The sequence below is a fragment of the Erpetoichthys calabaricus genome, chromosome 1 (genome assembly GCF_900747795.2).
Source record: "Erpetoichthys calabaricus chromosome 1, fErpCal1.3, whole genome shotgun sequence".
In the NCBI taxonomy this organism is placed as follows: domain Eukaryota; kingdom Metazoa; phylum Chordata; class Cladistia; order Polypteriformes; family Polypteridae; genus Erpetoichthys; species Erpetoichthys calabaricus.
This window is the reverse complement of record NC_041394.2, coordinates 182,169,424-182,187,698: the sequence shown is the minus strand read 5'-3', so window position 1 is coordinate 182,187,698 and position 18,275 is coordinate 182,169,424. Positions and strand designations below refer to the sequence as shown.

Below are 18,275 nucleotides of genomic sequence, written 5' to 3'. Positions count from 1 at the left end.
AATATGTGACTGGCTTTTATATTTAAGAATAAATCTAAGGTTATACCTTTTCATTTTAAGCAATGTTGCCACTATTTAAAGCTGCACATACAGTTGCTTCCATGATTGACTAAAATTTTGCTGCTGTAGAGTCAGAGAGACAAAATATATATATACAGTTAGGTCCATAAATATTTGGACAGAGACAACTTTTTTCTAATTTTGGTTCTGTACATTACCACAATGAATTTTAAATGAAGCAACTCAGATGCAGTTGAAGTGCAGACTTTCAGCTTTAATTCAGTGGGGTGAACAAAACGATTGCATAAAAATGTGAGGCAACTAAAGCATTTTTTTAACACAATCCCTTCATTTCAAAAATAACAAGTCTTAAAATTCAGTTGATAGATAAGTTACATGACTTCTTGTGGTCATATATCTTGTAGTCCACTGATTTGGTATTTTTTAGAATAAATGCTGTTTGTTTATTTAATGGATTTTTCATAGTATATTACATAATACATATATATCAGTTATATATAACTCCCCTTTTTTAACGAAGTCAAATGCTTCTTCACTTTGACTAGCTCTGTAGCCTCTAAATTGAGCATTACTTAAAACAAATTGTGTTTGGAAAATTTATATTTCTGTATGATTTTATAAATACACTGCTTTACATATTCTGCATGTACTTTAAATACAATTATGTTGCTTTCTTTGTCTAGTCCACTGATTTTTAACCGTTATTGTTGAGGTACAATTAAGGTGTCATACTCCACAGACAATGATGAATTAATAGGTAAATGACAAAAGAGACGTAAACATTTAAAGTGATGGAAAAAGTACAAATTTTGTACATTTCTCATAAGCATAATTTGTTTTTTCTGAAGGTAAGAGATGAAAAAAAACTCCTAATTAAGCAATTAGATCAATTAAACGTAAAACACATGGGTGTTGTAAGACTGATTTGAGAAGCACTGCTCTAATGTATTAGAAATCTTTTCAAGGTGTCTAACTTGGTGAGATTTCCTAACTTCTGTTTTTGAGACTATATTAACAATGAGTGTTAAATTCTATGTATATTTATATTATGTCTAGGAAATCAAGTGTAGTGCTAAGACATCAGAGATTTTCTAATTGTCCATCTTTCTTTTCCTTATTTTTCTACCTCCTTGCTTCTGTACTTGGAACATTATTAATGAGAAGCATCTAAACCAGAATGATGTTATTATTAAAACTCTTTGCATGGGATTAGTATGTATAGGTTAGTTTATTTTCAGAAGTCTACTACAGCCAAGGGAAAAATATAGTCATGATTTAAAAGAAATAAGAAATGCACTTAAAACAGTTTATTTTTTAGTACAGGTAAAAATCATTCTTCTAAATTTCAAATTTGTATAATTTAAATAGAAGTTAATGTTCTTGCCATGAGATTTTTATTTCTTTGAATTTAATGTAGACTGGATTTTGGTTTTCTTTTCTCCATTATCAGCAGGTCTTAGTGTGATATATTTGTTTTATCATGTTTTACTTATTAATATTATATGGTTTAAGAGCTGAATGTGTAAAGTCTACTAATTGATGTATGTTTATATGTCCATCCATCCATTAACACACTGGCTAAAAACAGTTCAGAGCCTTGGCTGTTTCTGCAGCATTGTTTAGAAATTTAGAATAGTTAGTTAACATACTCATCTCTGTTACATGGGTAGTACCGCCAGAGTGTCCAGAGGAAACTGTTTGCACACACAGGAGAAATATGCAAATTTCAGACACAGTACCAGGCCTGTATTTGAAGCCACTACTAACTACTACTCCACTATGCCTCAAATGTGTATATGAGTATGTGAATTTATCCGAGTTTTGTGGTGCTTAAAATACTTCACACAGGACTCCTTTGTATGTTTGCACTCACACTTTATTTTAAACTAAAGACAATTGTAGAAAATGCTGGTTCACAACAGCAACACAGCAAGTTAAAGAGGTGTTGCATCAGAGCAGAGAGATCACAACCTCAGACAGGCACAGCTTAGGCAATTTTTGATAGTTTTGTCATCAGAATCAGTGTTAGGGAAACCATTAGATCCCACAATACCTCTACTCCTTCTCCTAAGCTATTCCACAATACTTCTGGTATTTCATCCTGTTGCCTTCCTATTTTACATTCATTTCGGTGCCTCGTTTACTTCCCCCTTCCTAATTCATGGTACTAGCCCTTCATTTGGGATTCCATCTCCAAGTACTACCCCTGGAATTTCTTCATTCAACAGCTTTTCAAAGTACTTCTTCCATCTAGTCTCGATCCTATTGTACTCAATTAAGACCTACCTTGCTCATCTTTCGTGTGCTTTACCTGACTAAAATCTTTCCAGCATTGAACCTAAGCTTTGCTATTCTAAAAATCATTCTGTTTCCCTCTTTTGTCTTCAAATGTAATTTTTTAAAAACCTTTTTGTTCCTTATTTTTGCCTTATACAATTTCTTATTTGGAATTTGTTAGTTTTCACATACCCCTTAGGGTCAGAGTGCAGGGTCAGCCATTGTACAGCACCCCTGGAGCAATTACAGGTTAATAAGGGCCTTGCTCAAGGGCCCAGCAGAGTAGGATCTCTTTTGGCAGTAACGGGGATTCGAATTGGCAACCTTACGGACACTGGCTCAAATCCTTAGCCTCATTGCATACACCTCCTCCAAAGCTTATATCTTAGCTGTTGCCACTACCCTCCTTGTCTCCTTGTTTGTCTGCTTATACATTTCTCTGTCTTCCCTCCCACCCTGATTGGTATCTTGTCTTTTTTTGCCACCTACTTAGCCTTTATCACATCCTACACCTCTCTCTTCCACAATCATGACTGTTTGTCCCCAGATGGACTCCTTCCTGTCGTCCTACCCAACACCTAGGAGTGTGCAATATGTATCGTTTAAGATAATATCTTAATTGTTGTTTTAACAATAGGCAAGTTGAAATTATCGAGTATGTCACTCACTTTGCAAAAAACAATCAAAAACACCCTGAGAGTCCAAACATTCATTGTCTTATGTTAAAAGCTAAGACATTTTAAGTAATGTTAAACAAAGGGCATGCATGAGCCACATGATGGACTTAAGAACGACTGTCTGGACTTTCAACCACTAGCTTGTCTCCAAAACATCACAAGCTGAGACCTTCACATTGCAGGAAATTAAAGCTCTTGTCTTGAACAGTTGTTGAAAGAGTAATCTTACAAAAACCACAAGCAAGCTGGAGCTGAGAGTTAACAGGCACTAGCAGAAGAAAATGCAGAAGAAAAAAAGGGCTGCAGAGAGTCAGCTAGTTGGTATAAACAGACTCCTGATCAGACGTAATTACAGATGTAATCACTTTACTGCAAGGGCTGGCCACCTGAGAAGAGAGAACAGAGACTGACACCACCTGTTATGATGGACTATTGCTGCTAACATTTAAGTGCTGCTGGAACTCCGGTGGTGAAACATGATTTGTCACACTTCGTTTCCTTCCTCTTTGGCATGATATATAATATGTGTAATGAGATACATGAAACGTCAGAAAGATTTGGGGCAACATGGTGATCCCCATATATTATATGGCCAAAAACAACAGAAAAAGAAACAACTACAGAAATAAACAGTTTGTCTTGTTTAGATGCAAGCCTTCTTAAGATTGACCCAAGATGGCACTGGAGCTAGTCATGATGTCTGCACACCGGAAAGTGTGGGTTCAGGAGGGCGAAAACCAAAAGTGATGTCTGAGATGGAGGAGCTGTCCATCATCATTTCTGCGGGGGGGAGAAGAGAGAAGGCATTAGACAATGTGTCACCCTCTGGTTTGGAGTATAACAGTTATTAAATGAGTCCTGAGGTTGTCTCCTAGACGCACATGTGTGACATATGTCAATGGATAACTACATTGAGAACACCTGCTCTGTTCTATTGATTAATGTTTTAGCCATCAAGTAAGAAGGGTTTTGCAGTGACATTCCATATGAGGTGTAGGGCCACTTGATAGCAATTGATTGGATCCAAGTTCATAGTCTTAAAAGTATGGTGTACTACAGCCATGGGGTCTAATGATATTCTGCCCCAGAGATGTACTCCAGTAGCAGGAAGAAGTGGATCACAGTAGCAGCCTTAGGATCTATTGATGTCGAGCCATTATACCCAGGAGACATGTTAAAAGGTATGAATTTGCAGTGTAGGAACAGAGCAAAGCAATGGTCATGTACAGTAGTTGGTAAATGGCATATGGGTGGGATATCCATAAAAAGAACTCTGTTGCACAGAAAGGGAATTGTATTTTAGGTGGGTAAGACACTCCCACATCTTCCATGACAAAACACCAAACACAATGAAAAAACAATTAAGATTTACAGGTGAAGTCTGCAGAAAGAACAGAGCTTCAGTCTCATAACTAAAGTGTGGAATCACCTGGACAGGGAAAAACAAATAGCCAAAACAGAAAATCCTGCAAGAAATGTCTTAGAATATACCACATAACTACTTTAAAAATACTACAGCAGTGTACCAAAGTGTATTGGATTAATTTTGCATTCTTTGGGTAATCTAAGATTTTATTACTCTTGGAACAGTAATATTTGTGTGTGTGTGTGTGTGTATACAGTATATATAGGGAGATATACTATACATTTAATATATTTTTTATAATATAAAATTATTGGAATGTTTAGAATATTCCATCAGTTAATCATAATGTAGATGATTATTATTTATCCTTTATGACCATGTTCATCTAATAGTTCTGCTTTTTGCACAGAACATTATTAATGGCAATTTTCTGTGTGGTTTGCATTTCAGACTTGCAGAATTTGAGGTAGATGAAGGTTTCCTTTTATTGCATTAGTCCTTCTAATATTTGAGCCTAGTGTCTTTTGGTCATGAAAACATTTCTTGTTATTTTTCTGACCACTGAACTTGGAATAGATATGCAGTAATTTTTCTCTTGTTGTTTTTCTCTGTTCTTTTCAACAGTTCTGGCAGTTTGGTGAATGGGTAGATGTTGTCATTGATGACCGGTTACCTGTAAAGGACAATAAACTTTTGTTTGTTCATTCTGCTGAAGGCAATGAGTTCTGGAGTGCTTTACTGGAAAAAGCATATGCCAAGTGAGTGTTGATCTGGGTTGGGGTGACACATAAGGTGATTTTGGACAGTTTAACTATTAAATATAAAAGTATCCTTGCAATAGCTTTATATTGAGCACTAAACAGACATTTGCTCTTTTTCTGTATTATTGCATGGATAACAAAAGATAAAGATGAAACTCCATCTATTTCTTTAGTTTGATGGCTTTTGTACAGACACACAGTAATAGAGGAATTGTTACTGTACCTATAGTTTTAAGGAAATTTTGTTTCCACTCTTTTCTAACGAGAATAAATCTAAATCTGCAACAAACTTGGGGTCTGTTACTATTTAGCCAGGGTAAAAAATGGTATGCAGCTCTGGCTTAGAAGAGATCTGGAAACCAACACATCCAAACACAGAAGATTATCAGTTTTAAGGCGTGACAGGGAAATATCTGTGTCAATGCCTCACCCATAAAAGATGTACCAGGGGATCAGGTGAAACACTATGGAATATATTTTGGCCACTGTAGAAGCTAAGGCAGGCTGAACTTTTAATTATTAAAGTATAATAGTGTGCAGTGTGGGTGTTGGCTCTGTAAATGAGTTCATTTAGGTTTAATATGTCCTGTTACCTTATGAAAAGTGGTACTACATATTAAGGGTGTGTGATATTATTAAAAATGATATCTCAATATTTTCTGAGACTGACAATAATGATAATGGTATGATATTTTGCATCCTTTAAAAATGTGTTTGTAAAAGTCTTATTATTCTTGCTAGTAGGATGTTAATTATAGCTTACTAATGAGATTAATGGAAACAACAATTAAGGAAAACAGGCGTTATTTATTTACTTAAAACTGAAGCAAATATAACACAAACACATTAAAATCATCAGTCAAAGTTATTCTGAGATCAGACTGTGCAAGCATGAGTAAACCATTTCAAAGTGGCCTACAGGATGTACACAAAAGACCAACAAAATAATTATAACAAGAGCATTTTAAACAGATGCTCTTCCTTAATGTAAACAAGATACTAATCCAGAGGAAATAAAATACTAATCATAATTGATCTACAAGGCCTGAAAATTACACTCTGGATAAACATAAACTGCTCTGCTATAAGATGAATTGTGCAGCATACAAGCAAGAAAACAATAATCTAACATACTGTACTATTGTGAAAAAAATCCAAACTTCTATCAAATATTGCACAGGAAAAAAACGATAGCATATGTAAACAAGTTCTGTCATATATTGCACAAAGATAAAAAAAAACAAACGTAAAACATTTTTAAATAAATTACTAACCAGTCTGTCCACAGCATCTGGCTTCAGAGCAGCATGATTACATTTCTTCTGGTGCTGAAAGCTCTCTTGGAAGTGCTGCTTGAGGCAGGGATGTAGTGTACTTTTTTCCCCATTTTGGGGAAATGTACTTCTTGTGTTTTCCACTAATCAAATTTATCTTTAGACATATGCATGGTCTTATGTTGTGTTCCTACCTTATTTACCTGAAAAGCAGTGACAAGAATCTGTGATTAAATGTACAGTATTTGTTTTGTTGTTATAATCCTACCTTAGTAACAAGGAGTTTATATTTCCTGAAATTGAAACCTTTGCTGGATGTATTCAGAAAATTTTATAGCTTTTTGTTCATACTTAGACAAATGCCTTTAGACCCTATTTTTAAAATCAAAAGAGCAAGCACATTTTTTCCTAAATTAGTAAAATGTATAAAAATGATTCACTTGAGAACACAATTTCCTGTGGCAAATGAATGTGTTGCATTTGTGTAAATACTGTAAATAAATTCAACCTGAATACTACAAAAATTAGTCTTTAACATTTTTTAAAGTTAGATAAAAAAGTTATTTCTGAATTTATTTCTAAACAGGTCAAGGAGTTGAGTTACCACAAGAAATAAATATCTTCTGGACTGATTTTCACTTGCTTTTCAAATTATAAAAGTAAATTAATAGGTTCATTGAAACAGTTCCCTTAATTTGAAAATTTTCTAGGTTAAATGGATGCTATGAAGCTCTTTCAGGGGGCAGCACTTCTGAGGGATTTGAAGATTTCACAGGAGGAGTCACTGAAATGTATGAACTGCGCAAACCCCCAAATGACCTTTATACAATCATTCAGAAAGCACTGGAGAGAGGCTCACTACTTGGATGCTCAATTGATGTGAGTAAAATATGGGCCATTATCATGTCTGCATTAAAACCCTGGGTGAAAAATCCATTTCTTTGGTCTTTTCATAGAGAAGGTTAACTGCTAGTACTGTGAACTACCAAATGAAACATTTTTACAAAAGTAGACTTTTATTTGATATATTTCTTCTATGCGTATACTAAGATTTTGAAAGCATAGTGTAGGTAGAATGAGAATCCATGTCTTTTGTGATTAGGGTGCTCAATCTGCGTCTCTTATAACAAAGGCCATTCGTTCAGTACATTCTCCCATTAAAGAGAGCTGGGTATTATTATTTACATTAGTGAAATATAATGCTGCATTCATGTGCTATTGGACAGATTGTAAATAAGACTTTCCGAGTTGAAAATTCTATGTGAACACCCTACAAACTTGAAGTTATGAGTTAGACAAATCAGAGAAAACAATGCCACCTAAAGTCTCTGAGTTGTGAAATAATTCAAAGCTTTTAATTTATTAATTTGTATAAAACGAATAAAAAACCTGGTGTGTTATCATGAAATTTGTGAAACTTACCAGGAATGTTTACTAGGTTTATCTGCTTCCGCACTTGAAGATTAACACACACACACACACACACATACTCACACATACACATAGCAATCCTATTCAGACAAACTCTCAAGTGGTGTCAATTGTCAGTCACTACACAATATTCTATGTAGGAACTATCACCTGCACCAACAAACATGAGGATATCCTCACGATAAACATAAAAGCACAGCTCTTTTGATTATATGCCACTTACTGAGCAAACAGTGTCTTACTTTAACTGCAGTAATGTTCTAATTATTGAGCAGAAATGTCAAGGAGTGGATGTTGTCCTGCGCCGGTTTTTATTTAGTGATTTCCTTTATTCATAGACCATGTTCTGTGACGTCCAAATGAAATAGTCACATATGTCTCAATCTCTGACATTGCTTCCTCGTTGCTCTTCTGTCATCATCTGTTTGGTCACTCTGAGCCATATTTATGTTAAAATGCACAACATGGGATTCCAGAACATGTGACATTATACACATTTAATAGACTATCTTGTGTTTATGGTGAATGACTCTGATTAGAGTGTTTGATCTTTTTAGTATTCCTGTACATCTTACTTTCTCATGCTATAAACTTATTTAGTAATTGCTAGTCTTGCAGTGTCCCTCTGTTCCCAGATTATAAATTAGTTGAAACAGATTCTGTGGCTTTGTGGCATGTACTTGCCTAAATTTCTCCCCACCATTAAGTTGTAACCCAATTAACACGGATGCACTAAGGTTATAATGTACAAATACAACACAGGAAAGGATGCTTGCATTCAGATCAGGTCAGCTTGCGGAGCATGCACTTGTACAGTGTGTTGCCGCACCCACCACACGACGAAACAGCTTGAGATCCAGGTTGGCAACCCTCCAGGCAAACACTTGGTCCAGTCCCACCCTCCGGAAATGACCCTCTATCTGCCACAGCTAGGTGTTATGTGGGCATCCCCTTTGCCTGGTCCAGCCACTTGGGTCCTCAACAATGAGGATCCTGTGAGCCAGATCACCCTCGAAGAATCGTGCCACACGGCCGTAGTACCGTAACTGGCGCTCCCTCACAATGCAGGTAATGTTCCTCATTCAGGACTCCATGAGCAGCCGCTCATTCGACACAAAGTCTAACACAGCGGTACCCAAAGATTCTCTGAAGAGACATAGTACCAATAGAGTCCAGTCTTCGTCTCAGGTTACTGTATAGCATCCATGTCTCGCAACCATATAGCAAGACAGGAAGCACCAGAACTCTAAAGACTTGGACCTTCGTCCTTTTGCATAGATATCAGGAGCGCCACACACCCCTTTCCAGCAACCTCATGACCCCCCAAGCTCTCCCAGTCCGTGTACTGACTTCATGGGAAGAATCACCAGAGATATGAATATCACTGCTGAGGTAAGTAAACCTCTCAACAAGGTTTAGGCTGTGCCTAAGAGATAATTAAAGGCCTGGATCTTAGTTTTTTTCCAGAACACTAAAATGCCCAGACACTCAGACTTCTAGCTCAGTCTCTCGACAGCCCTGATCAGAAACTCCATTGACTCCACAAAGATCACAGCATCATCAAAAAAGTCAAGATCAGTGAATCTTTCTTCGCCAACAGATGCCCCACAGCTGCTGGAACCCTTTACCTTGCCCAACACCCAGTCCATGCAAGCATTGAATAGAGTAGAAGCAAGAAAAAACCCCTGATGAATCCAATCTGGGAAAAACGCAGAGTTTCTGCCTCCACTCTGCATAGCACTCACAGTACCGGTGAACAGGCTGGTCCTGATATCTAGCAACCTTGAGGGGATCCTGCAAAGTCTCAGGATGTCCCACAGGCAAGCTCGATCAACCGAGTCGAATGCTTTACAAAAATTGAAAAAGGCTGCAAAGAAACTCTGCTGATATTTGCGTTTTCACTCCATGAGAACCCTCAGTGCCTGGATGCAGTCGATGGTAGTCTTCTTATGTGTAAAACCAGACTGCTCCAGTTGTTGGTAGGTGAGCAAGTGATCACTGACCCTATTGAGAATGACCCTAGCAAGGACCTTACCCGGCACTGAGAGCGGTAGTAGTTGCTACAGTCCAGGTGATCACGCCAGTCTTCCAAATGGAAGCAAAGATTTCTTGGAATGCAAAGAGGATAGCCTTACCACCAACCTGGAGAGGTTTACCCCGGATACCACAGATCCCTGTAGCCTTCCATGCCCTCAGCTGGTTCACCACCTGTGCAATCTCGGTGAGATTGAGTGGTTCACAACTAATTGGACGATCAGCCTCAAGAACCGTGGACCCAGAGATATTCAGCGTCCTAGCTGGAGGATCAGCTTTAAACAGCTGCTCAAAGTATGCCCAGTGGGTCACAACTGTTTTGTCATCCGTAAGGACCATTCCATCAGTCGCCCTGAATGCAACTCTCTGAGGAACAGATTCGGATGTGCGTAATGCTTTGATTCCTCTGTAAACAGGACATGGGTCACTAAGCCATTGGTTGTGTGTAACTTGCTCACAGGTTCCTCTAACAGACTCCTTCTTATCTGCCTTCAGAGCCCTTGCAGCTGTCCTTCTCAGTTTCCAATACAGGCCGGAGTTGCCATCAAACTGTGCGCTGTGACTCCTCTCGATGATATCTAGAGAGCCTTGTGAGATGAAACGCCTCCTTCTGGGAACACTGGTAACACCAACACAACCCTCAGCAACCTTCAGGGTCTTGTCATGCAAGGTCTCCCACATGACATTAGGATCAGCAGTTGCACCCAAATCCATAAGTTCAACACACAAATTGTGTGCAAACTTGTCACAAACAGCTTGATCTTGGAGTCTGGCCAGGTTTAGTCTCATTTTCCTAGTAGGTGGTAACTTACTGGACCTAAGCTGGATCTTCAGAGTATCAACAACAAGTCTATGGTTAGAATTCAAAAACTGGGCAGTTCTGTAGACCCTGCAGTTTTGTAAGAACCTCCAGTGTCTGGCCGTGAGGACGTAATCGATCTCCTTCGCCGCACCACCAGTATTGGAATACAAAGTTCAACGATGCGGCTCGGGGCATTGGAACCAGGATCCAGTAATTCGCAGCCCCTGACCTTTTGCAAAGTCAAAGAACATGGAGCCACTTACACCACGGTCACCAGTCCCATGAGGACCGAGATAATCCTCATAGCCAGCCCTTTCAGTGCCAGTGGTCACATTGAAGTCACCCATGACCAGAGGAGTGTCACCACATGGACACCCATCAACTACTGACCAAAATTGCGAATAAAATGTCTCCCTTGCTGAGATCACTCACCGCAGTCAGAGCATACACTGAGACTACAGGCAAGGCACCCAAAGAGAGCCATTATTTGAGTCTCATAATATGCTCGTTGAAAGGAGTGACATCGGACACTATTGGAAGAAGCCAATCCGCCACAGCAACAGCTACTCCCTGAGTATAACCGCCATCAGAGCGACCAGACCAATAAAAGCTGTACCCACCAAGGTTATTATAATTTTGCCTTTTTATATTAGTTTTTATTTCTATATTTTTTCTGACCTAGTTTTTCAGTTTAGTTTTAGTTTTCCTTCATCATGTATTTTTAGTTTTTATTTTCCAAAAACATTTATATTTTATTTTTATATATACAGTCATATGAAAAAGTTTGGGAACCCCTCTCAGCCTGCATTATAATTTTCTCTACTTTCAACAAAAAAGATAACAGTGGTATGTCTTTTATTTCCTAGGAACATCTGAGTATGGGGGTGTTTTCCGAACAAAGATTTTTAGTGAAGCAGTACAGGTAGTCCCCAGGTTACGGACATTTGACCTACGACTTACGAATGAGGCCGCAGCTGTGATGCGTGCGCCTCATTAACTGTCGGTCCGTCATCTTTGGCCGGAGGACGCTGCAAGTAGTGGCTGGAGGGATACGATTTTGCTGCTCGCATAGTGTAGTGTCCCTGTGTCCCTTGGGCGGCTCCCAGCGGCAAGCGAGCAGTGATCCCTGGTCCATAGTCACTGGGGCCACAGCTATCACTCGTGTGCAGGACTGAGGCTTAATGGGGTGGTTCGCTGTTCGCCTACTACGCCGCCGCAGCTACTGCTTCTGACTGGGCGCAGGCTGGATGGAGCGGTGTAGGGCGTTTCACTGCCCGCCCACTACACACGGCTCCCCCCCGAATCGTTTTCGGTGGGTGGCTGGTAATGCTGCAAGCGGTGACCCGGTTGTGGCTGAACGGAGGCCATTGAGGGTGAACGGGGCGGCGGGGGGGGTAGCATTGTAGTGTGCTTCGGGTGGCTGACTGTTGAATGGGGGCGGTGGTGGGCGATTCACTACACGCCTTTGGCCGCACCGTGTTCGTTCTCGGTGGGCGGACGCACGCTGCAGGCTGCATACTGTAATAGATAGATAGATAGATAGATAGATACTTTATTAATCCCAATGGGAAATTCACATGGAGGTGACTGTGTGGTGGGTGGGTGGTGAACCGCCCCTCGCTACTCCCATTCATTCTCAATTGCAAGCCTGCTTGTACTGTTACGTACATAGCAGGAAGTTGTCTCTTGTCAATACACCACACGTGCTGACGAGGGATGCCTTCCTGCTGTGATAGCTGTACAGTGCTGTGCAGAAGAGCTCATCTTAACCTTTTGTCTTCACCCTTCAAGAATGTCTCTGAAACACAAATCTGATGCAAGTGCTGGTGATACAGTAAAGAAGAGAAAAACTATCACCATTGAAAATAAAGTAGAAATAATAAAAAGGTCAGAGAGAGGTGAAACTCCATTCATTGGCAGAGCACATGGTTACAGTCGGTCAACAATAGCATTTATTAAAATAATGTACCTGTTCCAACTTACATACAAATTCAACTTAAGTACAAACCTACAGTCCCTATCTTTTACGTAACCCGGGGACTGCCTGTATTTAGTTGTATGAAGTTAAATCAAATGTAAAAAACTGGCTGTGCAAAAATGTGGGTACCCTTGTAATTTTGCTGATTTGAATGCATGTAACTGCTCAGTACTGATTACATGCAACACCAAATTGGTTGGATTAGCTCGTTAAGCCTTGAACTTCATAGACAGGTGTGTCCAATCATGAGAAAAGGTATTTAAGGTGGTCAATTGCAAGTTGTGCTTCCCCTTGACTCTCCTCTGAAGAGTGACAGCATGGGATCCTCAAAGCAACTCTCAAAAGATCTGAAAACAAAGATTGTTCAGTATCATGGTTTAGGGGAAGACTACAAAAAGCAATCTCAGAGGTTTAAACTGTCAGTTTGAACTGTAAGGAATGTAATGAGGAAATGGAAGGCCACAGGCACAGTTGCTGTTAAACCCAGGTCTGGCAGGCCAAGAAAAATACAGGAGTGGCATATGCGCAGAATTGTGAGAATGGTTACAGACAACCCACAGATCACCTCTAAAGACCCGCAAGATGAACATCTTGCTGCAGATGGTATATCTGTACATTGTTCTACAATTTGCACAAAGAACATCTGTATGGCAGGGTGATGAGAAAGAAGCCATTTCTGCACTCACGCCACAAACAGAGTCACTTGTTGTATGCAAATGCTCATTTAGACAAGCCAGATTCATTTTGGAACAAAGTGCTTTGGACTGATGAGACAAAAATTGAGTTATTTGGTCATAAGAAAAAGCACTTTGCATGGCGGAAGAATAACACCGCATTCCAAGAAAAACACCTGCTACCTACTGTCAAATTTGGTGGAGGTTCCATCATGCTGTGGGGCTATGTGGCTAGTTCAGGGACTGGGGCCCTTGTTAAAGTCGAGGGTCGGATGAATTCAACCCAATATCAACAAATTCTTCAGGATAATGTTCAAGCATCAGTCACAAAGTTGAAGTTACGCAGGGGTTGGATATTCCAACAAGACAATGACCCAAAACACATTTCGGGATCTACAAAGGCATTCGTGCAGAGGGAGAAGATATTTGTATGGAAGAATGGTCAAAGATACCTCCATCCAGAATCCAGACACTCATCAAAGGCTATAGGAGGCATCTAGAGGCTGTTAGTTGAGCCTCCTTTTGCAAATATAAATATTGATGTAATATGTCTGTTGGGGTGCCCAAATTTATGCACCTGTCTAATTATGTTATGATGCATATTGCATATTTTCTGTTTATCCAATAAGCTTAATGTCACTGCTGAAATACTACTGTTTCCATAAGGCATGTCATATACTAAAAGGAAGTTGCTACTTTGAAAGCTCAGCCAATGATAAACAAAAATCCAAAGAATTAAGAGGGGTTCCCAAACTTTTTCATATGCCTGTATTAGTTTCAGTTTTCATCCATCGATTATCCAACCCGCTATATCCTAACTACAGGATCACGGGGGTCTGCTGGAGCCAATCTCAGCCAACACAGGACGTAAGGCAGGAAATAAGCCCCAGGCAGGGCGCTATCCCACCGCAGGAACCACACACATACACACACACACACACACACACACACACTAGGGACAATTTAGGATCGCCAGTTCATCTAACCTGCATGTCTTTGGACTGTGGGAGGAAACCGGAGCACCCGGAGGAAACCCACACAGACACGGGGAGAACATACAAACTCCACGCAAGGAGCACCCGGGAAGCGAACCTGTGCCGTTCAGTTTTAGTTTTAGTTATTATAATAAGGTTAAAGAGTTACTATGGAGTTTAGTTTTTGTGTCACAATGAGATAGAACTATACACTTAACGGGTTTGGATATGAGTTTAATGTTAGTGGAAGCTTATTACACTACACGACACAGCTTACTGTTTGGTTTTGTTTTTGTCTGATAAAAACAAGCATGATCAAAACCAGGTACTGAATATGAACAATTTTACATAATTTTATAATTTTTAAAATACTTTCTGTGTTATTTGTACTGAACAAATCTGCGCTGACTGTTGCCACTTTTTTCTTTTCCTTTTATTGCCCACAATGGGCCAATTTGTAATGAAATTTAGGTGAATTTTAAGGTGTGAGGGTTTTTTACTCTAAATGTCTACAGCACCAATGACAATGTGCTTATAATGCATGCCTTCAATATTGCATTCAAAAATCTCAAATACTGGGCTTTGTTATTTTCTACCAGCCATATTGATCTCCGATTCCATCTCAGGTACAAACAATTTATAGACAAAATTTTGCCACCCGCAGGCCTAAAAAGATCAACAATCAGAAAACAGAATCTACTGTGTTCTGACAGGTGTGATCATGAAAATCACAGGGGCTTAGGAAGAACAAGGATCTTAGGCTTGAATCAGTTTGCATACCCCACCTAGCTGTATTGAGGGAAACAAAGAAAAACAAGTATGTAGTGTCAAGATTAGGGGCAATGAGACTTGAATAGCCCACCATAAAACTGTAAACCCATAATGAGCAGAGCAAGAGCAGGTAATAGGAGTATGGACTGGCACAAAATGACAGAGACAGAGGCATCTGAGAATAAGAACAATATATACATTATATAAACTTGTTTATCCAGAGCAGGATCACAGGAAACCTGGACCCCACCCCAGCAGGTTTGGATGCAAGGCAGGAAAAACCCCTGGCATGCAATTTTTATGATATGACTGATGTTAAGAAGAAAAAGAATATGATATTTCAACTATCTATTTTGAGAGACAAAGAAACATTGAAAAAATGGGGACAGATATTTTAAAACATAATTCTGCTATTGGATTATTTTCACAGTATCTGGTATTAAGAATGATGAATATTAACTAAAAAAGATAATAAATATTGCAAATACAAAAACACATTAGTGTGTTTAGCTTTTTATCACTTGGCAGACTCTCTTCCTTGTTAAACGACGTTTTTAAAGCAAAAGTGATTGGTCAGCAACAATATGCTGATCTTGTATGATGACCTTGTCATTCTCTTGATCAGTGCCATTTTATTTTCAAAAATCAGGAGTGGTCTCCCCTCGACTTTCTTGTGTACTCGGATATGGAGATGGATATTTAAGGAATAAACAGCAAGACAATGATTATATTATGTACGTTAAAGAACCTTCAACATCAAATCGAATCAAATCTATACATATTAATAAAAGGCAAAGCCCTCACTGACTCACTGACTGACTGACTGACTCATCACTAATTCTCGAACTTCCCGTGTAGGTGGAAGGCTGAAATTTGGCAGGCTCATTCCTTACAGCTTACTTGCAAAAGTTAGGCAGGTTTCATTTCGAAATTCTACGCGTAATGGTCATAACTGGAACATGTTTTTTGTCCATATACTCTAATGGAGGAGGCGGAGTCACATACTCTAATGGAGGAGGCGGAGTCACGTATCGTGTCATCACGCCTCCTACGTAATCACGTGAACTAAAAACAAGGAAGAGATTTACAGCACGAGTCAAACACGGGAACGAAGGTAAATGACGTTAATTTTTGAGTGTCTTTTAATACTGTGTAAGCATACATATTAACACATGTGCAATTAAACGTGTGCATTTACGGGGTGATTTCTCAGGCTTAAAAGCTCGCCTTTTATCAAACGCGGGAACAAAGGTAAATGACGTTGTTCACTGTCTTTTAATACTGTGTAAGCATACATATTAACACATGTGCAATTAAACGTGTGCATTTACGGGGTGATTTCTCAGGCTTAAAAGCTCGCCTTTTACTAAAAAGGTAAATGCAAAACTATTTTCAATCATTCTATGATCTGCTTCTCACAACTGAAGGCACCGTGGCTGATGTTATGTCACTTGCTGTCCAACCATAAGCGTTACCTGGTAGGTAACCAGCCACTCACTACACTCCCTTACCGGAATCGAACCTCAGGTTTTCTTTTGTTCTTAATTAAAATTTGAAAGCAATACTTCACCGCTGCTAAGCCCCTCTAGCGCTGACGTCCGAGGTTCGATTACCGTAAGCAAGTGCAGTGAGTGTGTAATTACATTCACGGCATTCGTAGTCTGATTCACAATCTGATTGTTGGGTGGTTACCTACCAGGTAACGCTTATAGTTGGCCACCAAGTCAGGTTGAAGTGATCACTCGAGTAAAGGCAGCTTCACAAAAAAACAGATCCTTAACAAACTGTTATTAGTATACTTTCCCTCAATTTAAAAAGGTTTTATTTTCTTCTTAATAAAAATTTAAAAGCGGTACTTCGCCGGTGCGAAGCGCGTGGATTTGACCGACTGACACATACAGACATATTCATGAGTGCAGGTACTTCGGAAAGAAAGCACCGTGTAAACCTAAAGTTTAAATTAAGTTCATAGACCTACAAAAGGTTGCCATTCATTTGAGGCAAGATTGCTTTTCTTCTGTACAACTATACGTTGCATTCTCAAGAGTGTGCTTGCACGGCTTCGGATATAGATATATATATATATATATATATATATATATATATATATATATATGTATGTATGTCTATATATAAAAATGTAAGCTTATAAGTACTGCCTTACTTCTCTTTAAGAAAGGAAGATGTAATGATACTTGATTTAAATGATTCCATGTCTTCCTGGGTTTGCTTAGCTTATTGTCAATATCTTTACACGTTTTTTTAAGACTTATTGACTGAAACGGGCTTTCACGAAAAAAGTTAGGGCTTTGCTACAGGATACACCCTCCACAAGTTAAGCAAGTAAAAATAAAATATATATTTCTGTTTTATTTAAACCTTTTAAGTTCGTATGCATAGCCCCATTTGGCTGTTTAATTTTTTTTTTTCTTTCTTCAGTAATATTTAATCTCCTTAAATAAAAAGAACATATCCATTTTACTTTTTTTGTATCTCTTTAGTAATCTATACTAATAAAAGGCAAAGCCCTCACTGACTCACTGACTGACTGACTGACTGACTCACTCATCACTATTTCTCCAACTTCCCGTGTAGGTAGAAGTCTGAAATTTGGCAGGCTCATTCCTTACAGCTTACTTACAAAAGTTAGCCAGGTTTTATTTAGAAATTCTACGCGTAATGGTCATAACTGGAACCTGTTTGACTGAATCACTCATCACTAATTCTCCAACTTCCCGTGTAGATAGAAGGCTGAAATTTGGCAGGCTCATTCCTTACAGCTTACTTACAAAAGTTAGGCAGGTTTCATTTCGAAATTCTATGCGTAATGGTCATAACTGGAACCTGTTTTTTGTCTATATACTCTAATGGAGGAGGCGGAGTCACGTATCGCGTCATCACACCTCCTACGTAATCACGTGAACTGAAAACAAGGAAGAGATTTACAGCACGAGTCGGGAACGAAGGTAAATGACGTTAATTGTTGACTGTCTTTTAATACTGTGTAATTGTTGAGTGTCTTTTAATACTGTGTAAGCATACATATTAACACATGTGCAATTAAACGTGTGCATTTACGGGGTGATTTCTCAGGCTTAAAAGCTCGCCTTTTATTAAAAAGGTAAATGCAAACTCTTTTCATTCTGAAGGGCACAAACCACGTTAGATTTCAGCCGTTAAACGCGCAAAAATGTCAGTACACCAGATAAATAAGCACAACATATTATCAGTTGTA

General features: G+C 38.9%; 1 protein-coding gene across 1 annotated transcript in view; it reads left to right on the top strand.

Moving 5' to 3' along the window:
• The window catches only part of LOC114657626 (calpain-1 catalytic subunit-like), a 115,336-nt gene that overhangs the window by 44,592 nt on the left and 52,469 nt on the right, over positions 1 to 18,275 (top strand). Inside the window, exons 5-6 of the mRNA XM_051930899.1 lie at positions 4,966 to 5,099; positions 7,087 to 7,255. Coding sequence (XP_051786859.1) covers positions 4,966 to 5,099; positions 7,087 to 7,255 — 303 coding nt within the window. The remainder of the gene's footprint in view (positions 1 to 4,965; positions 5,100 to 7,086; positions 7,256 to 18,275) is intronic.